Below are 18,527 nucleotides of genomic sequence, written 5' to 3' on the forward strand. Positions count from 1 at the left end.
GTTAGCATATTTAGCTAATACTATGGAAATCCGCTAGTACTTGTGCTAGGCCCCCTTGTGTACTAAGCCGGCTACTATAAATCCCAGAATGAGAGAGGGACGGTATGACGATATGAAAATCATTATACCGCCCAACCCTACAGTAAAGTAAACATGCATGCATTATCCTCTCACAGGACTATCTCTTTCCTACGCACCATTACAGCTCATCCCTGGTTCTTTTTGGAATGTCAGCAGTTCTGTAATGGTGCTGGGTCACTGGTCTTGACAACTGGCTTGTGTTTAGCTTGTGTCTGTGGATTAATGGTGATGAAGTGCATTGAGAAGTGTATCGACTCGCAGACCGTGTGTCATTGCTATGTCTGTTGGGTGTGTTGATGGAGTGAGAGTGCTTTGAAAAGTGTACGTGTAAGTGATGTGTTTTCAGTCACAAAGTGTGTGTCAGTGTTGTGTGTATCTGTGCGCTCGGGTATGAACGTGCCTCATCAGACCAATAAACCTGACCCCAACTTACGGAGGAACAGAACTAGCTACTTCATGACCTGTCCTGAAATAGACTCTGGAGAATCAGCACGAAAGCCAGCACGACCTTGTAAGATCCTCTAAAAAAACACTTTTCATAGCACCATATAGCACAGTACGAGACTGCTAGGGTTAAAACAAATCTGGGGAAAGGGATCTCCTTTCAATCCGTTTACAGTGTCACCTCAAGAAGGGGTGTAAGCACAATGGCATCACATGACCACAGGTGTGACATGGTTTGCAGTACTCACCCGAGCTCCTCTCTTGCCAGCAGGACCAGGTAGACCAGGGGGACCAGGAGGACCCTGTTATAGAGAGAGAGAGGGATGTTACAGACACACAAATAACTTGCTAATTGAGAAGTGATATCATGCGGTTTAATGTACAGTTAGATGTGGGTAGGTGGATACTGTACTAATAGCAAAGCTTCGAGAGGATGGTGATATCATGTTACATTGTCTGGATGAGTGTGAAGGACTATGCCTCAAACCAGTTCTGGGATTAAGATAAACTCGTTGTCATGGCAAAACAACCATGGAGGAAAAGCATGGTATGATTCCACTTCATGTTCTTTTCGACACAACATATAAAATAAGAAAGAGGGGGGGGGAACAAATGTGGTGAATACTTTTAAATTCCAGAGTTGGAACTGAAGTACTACAGTACTTGTAAAACGTGACTTTGATTACATTAAACCTGGTATGTTATGTGGTAGCTTTTTTCCCATCCCACGCATTCATAACAAACTTACACAAATGCACACATCCACAGAGGTGTGGAGTAAGTAGATAACTTGCAAACAAGTCAGAATTCAGCTTGGCTCTCTCAAACGGGATACAGATGTAGGATCTTAATTTGAGCCAGTTTGCTACAGTGGGAAAATAATCCTGCAGCAACAGAAAATGTTCATTATTAAGTGGATTATAATTAATGGACATTTATGTAGGGGTTGATAAATTTTTTGTAAGGGAAAATCATGTCGGAAAGTGGAAATGATAAACTACAGAAGCCTTTTTTAAAACCTCAAATACACTACACGTTTAAAATGTCCTGCATTGCAGGAAAGTTCTCCTGCAACAGTGTGATCAAATTAAGATCCTATACTTATACTTCCCGTTCTTAAGTTTTTACGTCTTTTACTTTCGGTTTTGTACACCAGCTTCAAACAGCTGAAAATACAATATTTTTGGTTATGGGAAATATATTTCACAGCGGTTTAGATGGTACAATGATTCTCTACACAATGACTGATTGTTTTGTCACATAAACTGAAATTATGTGAACTATTAGAATTTTAGCAACCAGGAAATGGCTGAGCGATTTCTGCATATTGCACCTTTTAAAGTATGATTGATAATTGGAGGCTTTTGAAAGTAACAGTTATCATGTATCCTCTATTGGACTGATGTGCTAATCCAAGGCAAACAAAAAGAAAGAGAGGATCACTGGAGAGACTTACAGAAAGAGGTTTCACTGAGTGTCTTGGCTGTGGATGGGATGCTAGTAGTAATACTGACAGCAATATAACTGCTGGGTGATTCCTCACGAAACTAGACCATGATTTAGGGGGTTTCACCGCATTTCATCCATAGAAGGGTTCTTTCGAGGAAGGATTATTGACATATATTTGATATTTATACTTTATATTAAATCATAATTGAGAAGAAATTACCTTAAGTTGGAACATGAATATATGTTGGCCTTACCCAGGCCTCCTTTAAGACTCAATAATGATTATGTAGGAGTTACAAGGCAAGAATAGTGTATATAAAGATCCAGTCCATTTAAAAAATTGGAGGCCAGCATCCCTCTTCGAGTCGCCTCTTCACTGTTGACGTTGAGACTGGTGTTTTGTGGGTACTATTTAATGAAGCTGCCAGTTGAGAACTTGTGAGGCATCTGTTTCTCAAACTAGACTAATGTACTTGTCCTCTTGCTCAGATGTGCACCACTCCTCTTTCTATTCTAGTTAGAGTCAGTTTGCACTGTTCTGTGAAGGGAGTAGTACACAGCGTTGTATGAGAACTTCAGTTTCTTGGCAATTTCTCACATGGACTAGCCTTAATTTCTCAGAACAAGAATAGACAGACGAGTTTCAGAAGAAAGCTCTTTGTTTCTGGCCATTTTGAGCCTGTAATCGAACCCACAAATGCTGATGCTCCAGATACTCAACTAGTCTAAAGAAGGACAGTTGTACTGCTTCTTTAATAAGGACAAAGTTTTCAGCTGTGCTAACATAATTTCAAAATGGTTTTCTAATGATCAATTAGCCTTTTAAAATGATAAACTTGGATAAGCTAACACAACGTGCCATTGGAACACAGGAGCTATGGTTGTTGATAATGGGCCTCTGTACGCATATGTAGATATTCCATAAAAAAATCTGCCATTTCCAGCAACAATAGTCATTTACAACATTAATGGGTGTTATAGTAAAGACTATAAGCAGCTCGTAAGTTTCAAGTTTGGGGAAGCTTACAATTTATCCTACCATTTCTACCAATCTGAGTGAAAGCCATGATATATAGGCACATTTTCATTTCTCAATCATTGTCACATGGTTAATCGTAAAATTCTGCACAGCTGCCACTTAAAATTCAACTAAGGCGAGAGCACCAGCCTCTGCCAATAGGACAAATTGATACACACAATATTGAAAAGTATAAACATCAATATATACAAAAAGAAAGAATGTATTTGGCAAATATTTGTATATATTGTTAACATACATATGTACGTATGTATGTATGTATGTATGTATGTGTGTATGTATGTGTGTATGTATGTATGTATGTATGTATGTATGTATGTATGTATGTATGTATGTATGTTCCAGAGTGGGATCTTTGCTAGTTTTAAAGTTATTACCCATTTCATACATAAAAATTGCCGTAGTAGACAACGTAAGCAATCACAGTCCTCCCTTTACTTGTATCACCCTGCAAATCAACAGCAAACAGTGACCATTTTGAACCATTTTCACATTCACTCTGTTAGTAATGCTTACAAATTGGATCTAAAAGTAGCACAGAGCCCAGTCTGGAACTTTGTTATTCCCGTAGAGTATATTATGTTCAACAATATATCAAAAACGTTGCCTTTAAAAAAAGGGTACATTTACAATATTCATGTAAATATTTTTCAAGATTCATAAATTAAGGTAAGAAAATTGTTATTGAAATCAAAATACCACTCTAAAGATGAAAAAGAGATCACAAATATAAACGTCACAAATATTCCAACTCTAAATTTAAAAAGTATGTCAAAACACTTTCCTTCAAAGGATCCTTTTATGGATAAATGTCATGAAAATCTAAAACCTTGTTTTGTGGGGAATCACACTCCCATGACAATGTGTTCACAATGTAGCAAGCTGCTATACAGCAGCATGAAATAGTATGACGGTCAGGACATAATGCACACACACAGAGAGTCATGGAAAAACTATTTTGGAATGATAATCAATAATAAACAAAGGGATACAAAATCATGTGTGTATGTTTGTCTATATGTGCGTGTACAGTTGAAGTCAGAAGTTTACATACACTTAGGTTGGAGACATTAAAACCACTCCACAAATCTCTTGTTAACAAATTAACGTTTTTGGCAAGTCGGTTAGGACATCTACTTTGTGCATGACACAAGTCATTTTTTTAACAATTGTTTACAGGCAGATTATTTCATATATAATTCACTGTATCACAATTCCAGTTGGTCAAAAGTTTGCATACACTAAGTTGACTGTGCTTTTAAACAGCTTGGAAAATTCAAAAAAATGATGTCATGGCTTTAGAAGCTTCTGAAAGGCTTATTGACATCATTTGAGTCAATTGGAGGTGTACCTGTGGATATATTTCAAGACCTACCTTCAAGGTCAGAACCTCTTTGCTTGACATCATGTGAAAAGAAAAAGAAATCAGCCAAGACCTGAGAAAAAAAAATGGAAGAAAAAGCCATTTCCGAACACCTGAAGGTACCAGTTCATCTGTACAAACAATAGTACGCAAGTATAAACACCATGGGACCAGGAAGTAGTCATACCACTCAGGAAGGAGATACATTCTGTCTCCTAGAGATGAACGTACATTGGTGCCAAAAGTACAAATCAATCCCAGAACAACAGCAAAGGACCTTGAGAAGATGCTGGAAGAAACAGGTACAAAAGTATCTATATCCACAGTAAAACAAGTCCTATATCAACATAACTTGAAAAGCAGCTCAGCAAGGAAGAAGCCACTGCTCCAAAACCACCATAAGAAAAGCCAGACTACGGTTTGCAACTGCATATGGGGCCAAAGGTTGTAATTTTTGGAGAAATGTCCTCTGGTCTGATGAAACAAAAATAGAACTGTTTGGCCATAATGACCATCGTTATGTTTGGGGGGAAAAGGGGGAGGCTTGCAAGCCGAAGAACACAATCCCAGCCGTGAAGCACGGGGATGTCAGCATCATATTGTGGAGGTGCTTTGCTGCAGGAGGGACTGGTGCACTTCACAAAACTTCCCATGAGGGAAGAAAATGATTTGGATATATTGAAGAAACTTCTCAGACATCAGTCAGGAAGTTAAAGCTTGGTCTCAAATGGGTCTTCCAAATGGACAATGACCCTCACAAGCATACTTCCAAATTTGTGGCAAAATGGCTTAAGGACAACAAAGTCAAGGTATTGGAATGGCCATCACAAAGCCCTGACCTTAATCCTATAGAAAATGTATGGGCAGAACTGAAAAAGTGTGTGCGAGCAAGGATGCCTACAAACCTGACTCAGTTACTCTAGCTCTGTCAGGAGGAATGGGCCAAATTTCATCCAACTTTTTGTGGGAAGCTTGTGAAAGGCTACTTGAAACGTTTGACCCAAGGTAAGCAATTTAAAGGCAATGCTACCAAAATACTAATTGAGTGTATGTAAATTTCTGACCCACTGGGAATGTGATGAAAGAAATAAAAGCAGAAATAAATAATTCTCTCTATTATTATTCTGACATTTCACATTCGTAAAATAAAGTGGTGATCCTGACTGACCTAAGACAGGGAATTTTTTAACCAGGATTAAATTTCAGGAATTGTGAAAAACTGAGTTTAAATGTATTTGGATAAGATGTATGTGAACGTCCGACTTCAACTGTATGTGTGCGTAGGAGCAGTTATGGGGGAAGTCCTGCACATTCTATTCCTCTCCGTCGATATCAATGGGACAAAGAGAGAACGTCTCAGCGACAGAAACAGCTGCTTGCTCATGGAGCCACACTCCAACACAGACACAGTGATGGAAACAGTGAGTGCACTACTACCGCCTTCTCCTCGCCATAACAACAGGGCCAATTGAGACCATGAGGCTTCTTCACACAAAAAAAAAACAAAGATCTGTTGATAATATTAGCAGCATGACAGCTGTGCTGCTGGCTGCGTGTTGGGCCCAACAAAACCTTAAAACTGAATTTATTGTACAGTATGTTCCATACTATATATTTTAATTTGCTGTCTACTATAGGTAACACTTAGCCTGGATAAACCTGACTTAGCGCTGCACTCACTATTGTTCAGTATGGTCGAACCAGGCTAGGTAGCACTAATAGTACCAGCAGTGAGGAAGTAAATCATGAAGGTGACGATTGAGTAATCTGTACTTCCTCCCTCTTAAAGTGCATTTTAAGTGTCTGTACAGCTGGGGTGAACTCCCCCAGACATTCTTCTCACATCCCAGCATTTCGCTACACTCGCATTAACATCTGCTAACCATGTGTATGTGACAAATAAAATTTGATTTAATTTGATTTGATTTGAGTCAAACTGGATCTCAATTCTCAACAATTCTCAATCAAAATAGAAAAATGTTAATGCACCAAATAGTAGGTAATTGCAACGGCCAACACACCTGAACACACTTAACAAGAGAGGATATAGAGTTTTGTTGATTAAAAGCAGAATGTATATGTTTCTTAGAATTCTTAGAACGTATAAACATTTTCTGAGAACGTAACTGAGCTTACTGATGTTAATGTGTACAATTTTAAAAAATACATTCACAGAATATTGCCAAGAACTGACATAAAAGAGAACCATACATTATCTGAATGTTCGGAAAACATCTCTTAAGTCACACCATTTTTGAGAACTTTCCCAGAATGCAGTAAAAATATGACATTAAATAGATCCACATGGGAACTTGTGTGTAATGTTCTGTAGAAGTACTTAAATTCCTACAGAAGAAAGTTGTTTCTTAACGTACAGAACAATTTGAGAACATGACTTTAAATAGAACCATGAGGAAACCTGTAGGAAACATTATGATGAAGTACTGAAACTCCCACAGAAAAACATTGTTTCTTAATATTTTCAGAACAATTTGAAAACATTCCAAATGTCAAACCCATTGGAGAACATTCCTAGAACATTACCAAAATTGCAATTAAATGTTACCATGTCTGAACTTTTAGGAAACGTTCTATTAGACTAATGAAATTCCAAGAAAATATATTTATTTTGTCAAGTTCCGTAAATGAGCTGAGAACATTCCAAAGCCAAGCAGCTGTTCTGCAACGTTCCCAGAAAGTTGTGGCAAGGTTGTATACAAAATAACCATAGGACAACCACGTGCTCACCAAGCTCAAAGAAACATATGGTTCTCAGAACGTTATGTGCTAGCTAGGTATCTGCTAAATAATGGGCTGTAAAACAAAGGGTTTAAAGGGTTATTCATATTCATCACCTGTGTTTAATGTATGCTTCTCTACTGACTATCTGGAGCCAGAGCCAAAACCAATGTGAGGATGAGATACAATCAGTGTTCCATTCACTGTACTTCCATGCTCCAGAGCAGGCAAATGAAGCACAGAGCAGGGAGCACTGAACATGGGAGAGTATGGAGCACAGGAGAACGCTGAACAGAACATAGCCATATCCTCAATCTGTAGCTCTGAGTGCAGGATGGGATGTGGTGACATCACAATCACACACTGACCCATTGTCCTTGCGCTGACCCGACTTCCTAAATATGGAGCCTGTCAGAGACTGTTGCTAAAGAAAATGGCTGCATTTCCACAACACATACAGTAGCTTAGTCAAGGAGGATGGAAAAACAAGTCGATATCTGACTCCTTGACTTATTACCTCCTGGTAACCAGGTTTGGTTGGCCTCCAAAAACATTTGTCTACCAGCTCTAGGCTCATGGAGTTGAATTAGAGAAACAGATGTTAGGCTCGGACTTACTCTCGGTAAAGGTGCAATCTGTAATAATTATAGTGACTGATTTTCAATTATCAAATAAATGACAGATTGTGGCTTTAAGTCCTTGTGGAGAAAGGTTTAGCAGCAACACCACTGACTTGGAAACACCTCAATCAGCTGTGTCCCTCTGAGGCTGCCATGGGGCCATAAGCATTAGATCAGCATCACCGATATGACAGAATGTCAGAATGTTGTTCTCACTGAAGAGAAGAAAAAATACCTCTACAGCTAGCAAGCCGATGTCAGCCTGTTGGGTGCTCTTTTGTCGGTAGGCTATAGGAGCAACCCCCAGTTATAAATTACACCCCTCCCCACTCTCACAAGAGTGAGGACGAGTCACTGGCAGTATTTCAAGAGGAATGACATGTTATTTTAACCACCTGTTGATACATGAAAAAAGGTGCTTCGACACCATCACCTTGCCTCTAAATCAATACAAAGGCCTGCCAAATAATTTACTTATTTATTCTTTATTTTTGGGGGGCTTTATTGAGTGTGTTTGAGAAAGAGGGCCAACAGAACACTCAATGCATAATCACAATAAATTAGGCTTAATTGCTAATTGTCCCCCATTGCTCATGCACAACTCTGCTCTGACTTGCGGGAAACACACTTTAAAGAAATGTTTCCAACATTCTCTCAATCTATTTATGAATTCCAAACACTTACCGGAGGACCTGGTTCTCCTTTGGGTCCGGGGAAAGCTTCGTCATAGTCTCCGTAGAAGTAGTCTGGATTCTCATAACCATAGTCGTAGCCTCCCATGTCCACATCGTAGGCCTCTTCCTGGCCATGCTCCTCTGAGGTTTCCACCTGGTTCTCCCGGTACAGGGTGGTGCCATTGGGTCTGAACTGGGTGTCCAGGAGGTGGTCAATGGGCTGGAGCTGGGGGTTAGAGTCCCTAGGCCTGGAGCTGGAGCTGTTCCTCAAGCCATCCTTCAAGTGAGTCTGCTTGACAGGAGAGTTTATACCTGGGGTGTCTATGGTGACCCGTTGGGGCCTCCTGGGGCTCCTCTCCTCCATGTCGTTCTCAGACTGGGGAGAGTGCCTGGTTGAGCCCCTTGTTGGGCTGGATCTGTAACTGGGGGTGGTACTTCTGCGGGTGATTCCCAGGGCCTCCAGCCCACTGAGGGTGCCTGAGGACAGGCTGCTGTGGCCAGCAGTGACGGGGGTATGGATGGAGTTGAGGTGCTCTAGCAGGGAGCTCTGGGTCTGGATCCTGACCCCCAGGTGAGGCTGCTCTGAGGGGCTTAAATACATTGTTCCGGACCTCTCCAGAGAGGGGATGGGGGCTGATCCGGCCGAGGTGGACGTCTGCTGGGTGTGGGAGTCTACAGTCAACAATGGGGGCACCACCATCTGGGACTCCAGAGAAAGAGGAATAGGAGAGAAAGCCAGGGAGCTGGAAACCTCCATATCCGAGCTGGGGGGCCATCGGAAAGTGTCGGCCAGCCGGCATTGTCTTTTAAGGTAGTCACAGTAGCGCGCAGCAGCCTGGGCCAGGGGGTAGATATCCAGCTGGCATATGAGGCCCTGGAATTGGGCTGCTTTGGAGTTCATCCTTCCTAAGGTGAGCAGGCCTCCGGATCCTGACCCCAGGGTCTGTGACCGGGTCAGCGTCTGCTCTCTCTGCAGCACCGCCCCGCAGTCCGCATGGAACGACACAGAGCGTGGCCTCACGCCCACAGCGAAAGAGTGCTGGCGCCCGTCGTGCACGTCATAGGTGAAGTAGACAGAGGTCTTCTCGGCAGTGTACACAACCACCTTCCCGGGCAGCAGCTGGATACCAAACTGCAGCTTGTTCCTGCTGTCACGCACGCTGAAAAGGAAAGCATTGTTCGCTCGCCAGGAGCTTAGGCTCACCACAACAGAAAACTCCTCACCGAGCTCCGGCGGGAACAGGCTCCCCGTGGGGGCTTCAATGTGGGCATCCAGGCTGAGTAGGACCCTGGCTCTTGGGGGTGAGGATGGAGGAGAGGGCGAGCTGATCCCAGAGGAGAGAGTCTCTCTGCTGCCGGTGAGGCCCAGCTGATGGAGGATATCGACACCTGTGGAGGAGAGAGCTGTAAGTTAGACAGTCAGACCCGTGCAACATCTTAAAATCTTACAAACAGTAATAGGAAGAGGACATCAGCATCATCACTACCTCCAGTGAAACATGGTGGTAGTAGGGGATTACTCAATGCACTGTATATACAAATGCTAGTGGAAAAGGAGTTAGGAAAGGAGATGAAGGTAGAAGAAGAAAGAAAATTCAGAAAAAAAAGGAAAGCAAGTAGAAGAGGACTATGAAGTGAATATATAGGTGGAAGGTCTGATCAAGGCTCGGCCGCACTGACATCACAGATTACCCATAGTCCTCCTCAGACAGCCAGGCAAGTGAGCCATGCAGCTGGGTTCCAAATCAAATCAAATTTTATTAGTCACATGCGCCGAATACAAGAGGTGTAGACCTTACAGTTAACTGCTTACTTACGAGCCCCTAACCAAAAGTGCAGTTTAAAAAAAAATAAGGATAAGAATAAGAGATAAAAGTAACAAGTAATTAAAGAGCAGCAGTTAAATTAACAATATATAAAGGGGGGTGCCGGGTACAGAGTCAATGTGCGGGGGCACCGGTAAGTTGAGGTAGTATGTACATGTTGATAGAGTTATTAAAGAGACTATACATAAGATGACAACAGAGAGTGGCAGTGGTGTGGATGGGGGGGGGGGGGGCAATGCAAATAGTCTGGGTAGCCATTTGACTAGATGTTCAGGAGTCTCATGGCTTGGGGGTAGAATCTGTGTAGAAGCCTTTTGTACCTAGACTTGGTGCTCCGGTACCGCTTGCCGTGCGGTAGCAGAGAGAACAGTCTATAACTAGGGTGGCTGGAGTCTTTGACAATTTTTAGTGCCTTCCTCTGACACCACCTGGTATGGTGCCATCTTGGATGGCAGGACGTTTGGCCCCAGTGATGCACTGGGCCATACGCACTACCCTCTGTAGTGCCTTGCGGTCGGAGGACGAGCAGTTGCCATACAAGGCAGTGATGCTCTCAATGGTGCTGCTGTAGAACCTTTTGAGGATCTGAGGACCCATGCCAAATCTTTTCAGTCAGTCTTTTCACGACTGTCTTGGTGTGCTTGGACAATGTTAGTTTGTTGGTGATGTGGACACCAAGGGACATGAAGCTCTCAACCTATTCCACTGCTGCAGAATGGGGGCGTGCTCGGTCCTCTTATCCCTGTAGTCCACAATCATCTCCAGACAGGAGACTATAGAGAGACAATATACAGCTTGTTTGAATCAATCTGCCACCAGAGATTCATGATCTTATCTCCTGCTGAGTCATGAATTTCCCTCTGTCCCAGGTGATTCCTCGAACGACATGTCAGACCTGCTTTAATTGAAGTTCAGCAAGAGAACCATGTTTACAAAGTAGTTTAAAAAGTAGTGAAGCGTTTTCTCAGCACGGTAGCTATGTGTGTGTGTGTGTGTGTGTGTGTGTGTGTGTGTGTGTGTGTGTGTGTGTGTGTGGGAGGGAGGGAGGGAGGGAGGGAGGGAGGGAGGGAGGGAGGGAGGGAGGGAGGGAGGGAGGGAGGGAGGGAGGGCAAACTGGCAGACTGATGTGTACGCTCAGTGGAATCCAGGAAATAGGAGAATGTCAGTGGGGAGATCCCGGGAAGAGTAGGAGAGGAGAAGAAGGAGGAGGGGTAGGAGGGAGGAGGAGGAGTTGGAGTTGGAGGAGAAGGAGCAGTGGAAGGTATTTTCATTGCTAATCCAGAGACACTAGTTTCCTTTGAAACAGCTCATCCCCCCCAAGCTCATTGAGCTGCTCAGGGAGCTTTTCAAAGACTGTTTTATTGATTTGGCAGAACAGGAGTGAAGAGAACTTAACCAGCAGTTTGCATGCACGCACGCATAAGATATATGGCAAAGGAAATAGCTTCTTTGGGGGCATGCAAAACCCACACTCACCACAGTAAAAAAAAAAGAGTCAAGAATGGAGACTGGTAAATAATCAGACATCAAAGCGGTAAGCTATTTTAGAACGAGTTGCACATATATGACCTTGCGACCTTTCATCTTGGTAACAGGTCAAATGGAACAGCTAATAAGTTATTTAGAAAAGCGTAGTATAAATGTTAACAGCAGAAATTTGGGGAGAAAGGGGTAACAGATGGTGGCTGACATTTACCTTTGTCCAATTTGTATCATTAAAACGTACACATGGAAACACTTAGCAAAAAGCCGTATGGATTCAGCGATCATAGAATACTCTAAAATGGAGATTCAAACAGAGTGACATTGGAGACCATTATCTTTGGAAATAGATCTATGCCTGAACTGTAAACAGCATAACATTGTACGTATTTTGAAAAATGTTGTTTAATGAGCGACATTAGCTCACCAGTCAATAGGCTGAATAGTGAAGTGGTTTCCCACAGTCAAAGTCCTGCAATAAGAGCTATGATGTTATTATGTGTAAACTCTTCACAGTTGTGTTCTTTAGATGTCACTGAGTAGGCTGATCCCACATTTCAAGGACCCAAGATCCATAGGTAAGGCTGTACATTGGAATATGAATGTTTGATAAACATAGTAGTTTCACTGGTGAGCTAATGTGGCTCATTTCACAAGTCCTGCAATAAGAGCTATGATGTTAATATTTGTGTTAACCAACGTTTCCTAAATTCAGTCCTGGGGCCCCCCTTGGTTGCACATTTAGTTTTTTTGCCCTAGCACTACACAGCTGATTCAAATAACTCATCATCATCAAGCTTTGATTATTTGAATCAGCTATTTATTGCTCAGGCAAAAAACTAAACGTGCACCCCTTAGGGTCCCCAGGACCGAGTTTGGGAAACACTGGTGTGAAGTCTTCTGTGGATGTCACTGAGTATGCTGATACCCTATTTCATGGACCCATAGGTAAGAATGTACATTGCAATATGAATGGCTAACACGCACAATAGACTGACTGGGGAGGTGATTTCCCACAGTCAAAGTCCTCCAATAAGAGCTGCTATGATAATGTGTGTAAGGTCTTCACAGTTGTGTTCTGTGGGTGTCACTGAATTGGCTGATACCCCATTTAATTGATTCACAATCCATAGGCAAGGCTATAACAAAACAAACATTTATTGTGTAACATGGAGTCCTGGGAGTGCCACCAGATGAAGATCATCAAAGTTAAGTGATTAATTTTTAAGCTATTTCTGAATTTTGTGACACTTCTCCTTGGCTGGAAAATGTCTGTATGGTTTTTGTGGCTAGGCGCTGTCCTAACATAATCGCATGGTGTGCTTTCGCCGTAAAGCCTTTTTGAAATCGGACACAGCGGCTGGATTAACAACAAGTTTATCTTTAATCCTATGTATAACACTTGTATCTTTCATCAATGTTTATGATGAGTATTTCTGTAATTAGATTTGGCTCTCTGCAATGTCACTGGATGTTTATTTGAGACAATGCATTACTGAACATAACGCGCCAATTTAAACAGAGGTGTTTGGACATAAAAATTAACTTTATCAAACAAAACAAAAATGTATTGTGTAACATTGAGTCCTGGGAGTGCCACCAGATGAAGATCATCAAAGGTTAGTGATTAGTCATTTTAACGCTATTTCTGACTTTTGTGACACCTCTCCTTGGCTGGAAAATGTATGTATGGTTTTTGTGGCTATGCGCTGTCCTAACATAATCGCATGGTGTCCTTTCGCAGTAAAGCCTTTTTGAAATTGGACATTGTAGTTGGATTAACAAGAAGTTTATCTTTAAAATGGTGTATAATACATGTACAGTGGGACAAAAAAGTATTTAGTCAACCACCAATTGTGCAAGTTATCCCACTTAAAAAGATGAGAGGCCTGTAATTTTCATCATAGGTATCAACTATGACAGACAAAATGAGAAGAAAAAAATCCAGAAAATCACATTGTAGGATTTTTAATGAATTTATTAGCAAATTATGGTGGAAAATTTGTATTTGGTCACCTACAAACAAGCAAGATTTCTGGTTCTCACAGACCTGTAACTTCTTCTTTCTTTCTGTCCTCCAATCGTAACCTGTATTAATGGCACCTGTTTGAGCTTGTTATCAGTATAAAAGACACCTGTCCACAACCTCAAACAGTCACACTCCAAACTCCACTATGGCCAAGACCAAAGAGCTGTCAAAGGACATCAGAAACAAAATTGTAGACCTGCACCAGGCTGGCAAGACTGAATCTGCAATAGGTAAGCAGCTTGGTTTGAAGAAATCAACTGTGGGAGCAATTATTAGGAAATGGAAGACATACAAGACCACTGATAATCTCCGTCGATCTGGGGCTCCACGCAAGATCTCACCCCGTGGGGTCAAAATGATCACAAGAACGGTGAGCAAAAATCCCAGAACCACACGGGGGGACCTAGTGAATGACCTGCAGAGAGCTGGGACCAAAGTAACAAAGCCTACCATCAGTAACACATTACGCCGCCAGGGACTCAAATCCTGCAGTGCCAGACGTGTCCCCCTGCTTAAGCCAGTCTGAAGTTTGCTAGAGAGCATTTGGATGATCCAGAAGAAGATTGGGAGAATGTCATATGGTCAGATGAAACCAAATTAGAACTTTTTGGTAAAAACTCAACTCGTCGTGTTTGGAGGACAAAGAATGCTGAGTTGCATCCAAAGAACACCATACCTACTGTGAAGCATGGGGGTGGAAACATCATGCTTTGGTGCTGTTTTTCTGCAAAGGGACCAGGACGACTGATCCGTTTAAAGGAAAGAATGAATGGGGCCATGTATTGTGAGATTTTGAGTGAAAACCTCCTTCCATCAGCAAGGGCATTGAAGATGAAACGTGGCTGGGTCTTTCAGCATGACAATGATCCCAAACACACCGCCCGGGCAACGAAGGAGTGGCTTCGTAAGAAGCATTTTAAGGTCCTGGAGTGGCCTAGCCAGTCTCCAGATCTCAACCCCATAGAAAATCTTTGGAGGGAGTTGAAAGTCTGTGTTTCCCAGCAACAGCTCCAAAACATCACTGCTCTAGAGGAGATCTGCATGGAGGAATGGGCCAAAATACCAGCAACAGTGTGTGAAAACCTTGTGAAGACTTACATAGTTGAAGTGTACATATGATGAAAATTACAGGCCTCTCTCATCTTTTTAAGTGGGAGAACTTGCACAATTGGTGGCTGACTAAATACTTTTTTGCCCCACTGTACCTCGGCCTAAACATCAGCGCCACAGGTAACTTCCACAAAGCGGTGAACGATCTGCGAGACAAGGCAAGAAGGGCCTTCTATGCCATCAAAAGGAACATAAAAATCAACATCCCAATTAGGATCTGGCGAAAAATACTTGAATTAGTTATAGAACCCATTACGGTCGTGAGGTCTGGGGTCCGCTCACCAACCAAGAATTTACTAAACGGGACAAACACCAAATTGAGGCTATGCATGCAAAATTCTGCAAAAATATCCTCAGTGTACAACGTAAAACACCAAATAATGCATGCAGAGCAGAATTAGGCCGATAACCACTAATGGTCAAAATCCAGAAAAGAGCCATTAAATTCTTCCACCACCAAAAAGGAAGGGATTTCCAAACCTTTCATAACAATGCCATCACCTACAGAGAGATGAGCCTGGAGAAGAGTCCCCTAAACAAGATGGTTCTGGGGCTCTGTTCACAAACACAAACAGACCCCACAGAGCCCCAGGACAGCAACACAATTAGACCCAACCAAATCATGAGAGAACTAAACAATTATTACAAATTAACATTGAGAAAGGCCACCATAGGCAGACCTAGCTATCAAGAGAAGACAGGATATGTGCACACTGCCCACAAAATGAGGTGGAAACTGAGCCAAATGTATGACCATATCAGAGACACATATTTCCCTCAGATTAAACAGACCCATAAAGAATTCGAAATATGGGAGTTGTGATAAACTATTGGGTGAAATACCACAGTGTCCCATCACAGCAGCAAGATTTGTGACCTGTTGCCACAAATACAACCCATATTTGTCTCTTTATTTTCCCTTTTGTACTTTAACTATTTGCAAATAATATATGTGAAATGTCTTATTCTTTTGTGACTTTTGAGAGGGAGAGAGAGAGAGAGAGAGACTGACTATTTGGGCTGTCTCTGCCTGTATTCTAGGACCTGAGGACCAAGAGCATGTAAAGAAGAGTTTTGAAAAAGAATGGGAAGAGAAGAGTAGCTCCACATACCAATAATAACACATAACAAAGAAGATTTCCTGTCCTTGATGATAGCATAATGTCATAAATCACTTATTTTACGTAGTATCATTCTCTGGGCAAGTTTGAACCCTAAAGCAATGGCAACAACAAATTAGAAGTGCTGGCATTCTCCAACTCTACAACCAGGAGTCAGTATTCACCCTCCCACTCAGATACTGCCTGGTGCCAACAAGTGAAATGTCACTTGGTCCAACTAAGACCCATGCCTATCACACCCACACAAGGCCCCTGTAACACTCAACACTTTGAATGGCAGAACTGTTTCCATTTGGAAGAAAGAACAGGCCATCGTAAACCAGGCTTTTGTAAAGTGACATCCCTTTAAAGCTAGAGAAGGTCACTCTCTCATCCACAACAGACGACAAATATATGGCAACAGAAATGGTTAATGGATGTGGGTCAGACATAGGTTTGGTGTAGACTGTTACAATGTAGAGATGGAGTTGAGATGGGGAGGTGGAGGCTGCTTACCTTGTGCTCGGTAGTCTTCTTCTGCAGACAATGTGCATATTGACAGGAGCAGGAGGAGGGTTCCCCTACAGGGACAAACAACACAGTTAGTCAAGGAAAGGAACATGGGAAACAAATACGAGACATCCTTGATTTGAGTCAATGGATCCAAGTCGCAAATCATACCTAAAGAGCCAAGTAAGATACTAACCATACAGCATGGATACTGCGCTCGGAGTCTTCATTACGACCCAAACATCTAATCATAGTTAGTCTATAGGTCACAATCTGCAGTGCTGCTATGGCCACTGGGAAGCAGTGTCTGTCCACACTGCAATCAGACCGTAAGTCATAAATCAACAACAAACAAAACATTTCATGCAACTGACATTGAGGACATTATGGTTCCATCACAGCTGATATACTCTGAACTGTGGAATACTATTTGGCTGGAGAAATTGTGGGAAAGAAACTAAGGGAAAGTACCAGACCTGAGGTAACTATAGTTTCAATTATGCTTTGTGTAAAGTATTTTTTGGTGGGTAGGGGACCAAAATGTTAGTTTGGACGCGACTACAACTATTTTAATACAGATACCCCAAAAATGACTACTTTTTAAAACTATTTGAATAAAGATCTCCAAAAGTAACAAAACAATTTAACAATTAGAATACAGATCTGAGAAAGCAACTACTTTATAAACAATATTTGAATACAGATCTCAGGAAGTGACTACTTTTCATAAACTATATGATTAGCTGCCTTCAACTAATGGTGGGGTTGTATCTGGAACTGCATGTTAAAGATAGAAATGAACAGAACCCCTATACTATTACAATCTATCTGACTGTCGTAATTGATCTACTCTATACATTTACAGTATATCTGAACATTCTGTAAATGTCCATTCTCCTGAATGATATTTTGTACTGCTAAGTATACATAAGGTGATGCTCAACTACTGTACGACACTTTCAGCATGCCACTGAAAAGGTTGAAAGCTGCTATTCATTTTATCATACCTGAAAATATTGCAGAGAAATTCAAAGCCATTTGCAAACAACAACAAAAAAGTTGGATGCTTAGCAAAAAAACTACTTCAAACTTCTTTGTCCAGTGTTCTGGTTTCAAACACACACGATAAGATATTTAAAGGTGTAGTTTTTTCGGGAATAGAAACTAACATGATTTTTCACCTACCTTGGCTGTAGTTGATTCCAGAAGGCAGTTTTTAGACATTTAGTTTCCTTTCAACACTTAATAGCCATATTTTGTTACCGTTACAGTTTTGTTACCGCATTATCAACACTTAACATTAAACTGTTCTTGTGCCCATGTAATAAAACTGCCATTACTTTTGGAGCAACATTTTATTAGCATGTTGTTACATAATTCTTTGGTAATTGCAATTTAATTGTATTTGTATTTATTATGGATCCCCGTTCTTCCTGGGGTCCAGCAAAATTAAGGTAGATTGTATATATATATCTTAAAAACATTACAATAAATCTCACACCGCATATCTACATCACAAAATCTATGTGCATGTGTGTGTATAGTGCGTATGTTTTGTGTGTGTATGCACTTCTTTTCCTGTGTGTCTCTTCACAGTCCCTGCTCTACAATAAGGTGTATTTTTATCCAATTTGTTTTTAAATCTGATTTTACTGCTTTCATTGAGTTACTTGATGTGAAATAGTGTTCCATGTATTCATGGCTTTATGTAGTACTGTGCACCTCCCATCGTCTGTTCTTGACTTGGGGACTGTGAAGAGACCTCTGGTGGCATGTCTTGTGGGTTATGCATGGGTGTCTGAGCTGTGTGCTAGTAGTTTAAACAGACAGATCAGTGAATTCAACATGTCAATACAAGTAGTGATGAAGTCAATCTCTCCTCTACTTTGAGCCAAGAGAGATTGACGTGCATATTTTTAATGTTAGCTCTCTATGCACATCTAAGAGCCAGCCGTGCTGCCCTGTTCTGGGCCAATTGTAATTTTCCTAACTCCCTCTTCACTTGTAGGACATGCCCTGCCCTGTAGGACATGCCCTGCCCTGTAGGACATGCCCTGTTTA

General features: G+C 41.6%; 1 protein-coding gene across 1 annotated transcript in view; it reads right to left on the reverse strand.

Moving 5' to 3' along the window:
- LOC139406790 (collagen alpha-1(XXIV) chain-like) overlaps positions 1 to 18,527 on the reverse strand; it is a 185,092-nt gene that overhangs the window by 138,590 nt on the left and 27,975 nt on the right. The window contains exons 2-4 of the mRNA XM_071149826.1: positions 16,473 to 16,537; positions 8,420 to 9,798; positions 774 to 827 (exon numbers count right to left, since the gene is read on the reverse strand). Of these exons, the coding sequence (XP_071005927.1) occupies positions 774 to 827; positions 8,420 to 9,798; positions 16,473 to 16,537 (1,498 nt within the window). The remainder of the gene's footprint in view (positions 1 to 773; positions 828 to 8,419; positions 9,799 to 16,472; positions 16,538 to 18,527) is intronic.

This window comes from Oncorhynchus clarkii, chromosome 4, assembly GCF_045791955.1.
Source record: "Oncorhynchus clarkii lewisi isolate Uvic-CL-2024 chromosome 4, UVic_Ocla_1.0, whole genome shotgun sequence".
NCBI lineage: Eukaryota > Metazoa > Chordata > Actinopteri > Salmoniformes > Salmonidae > Oncorhynchus > Oncorhynchus clarkii.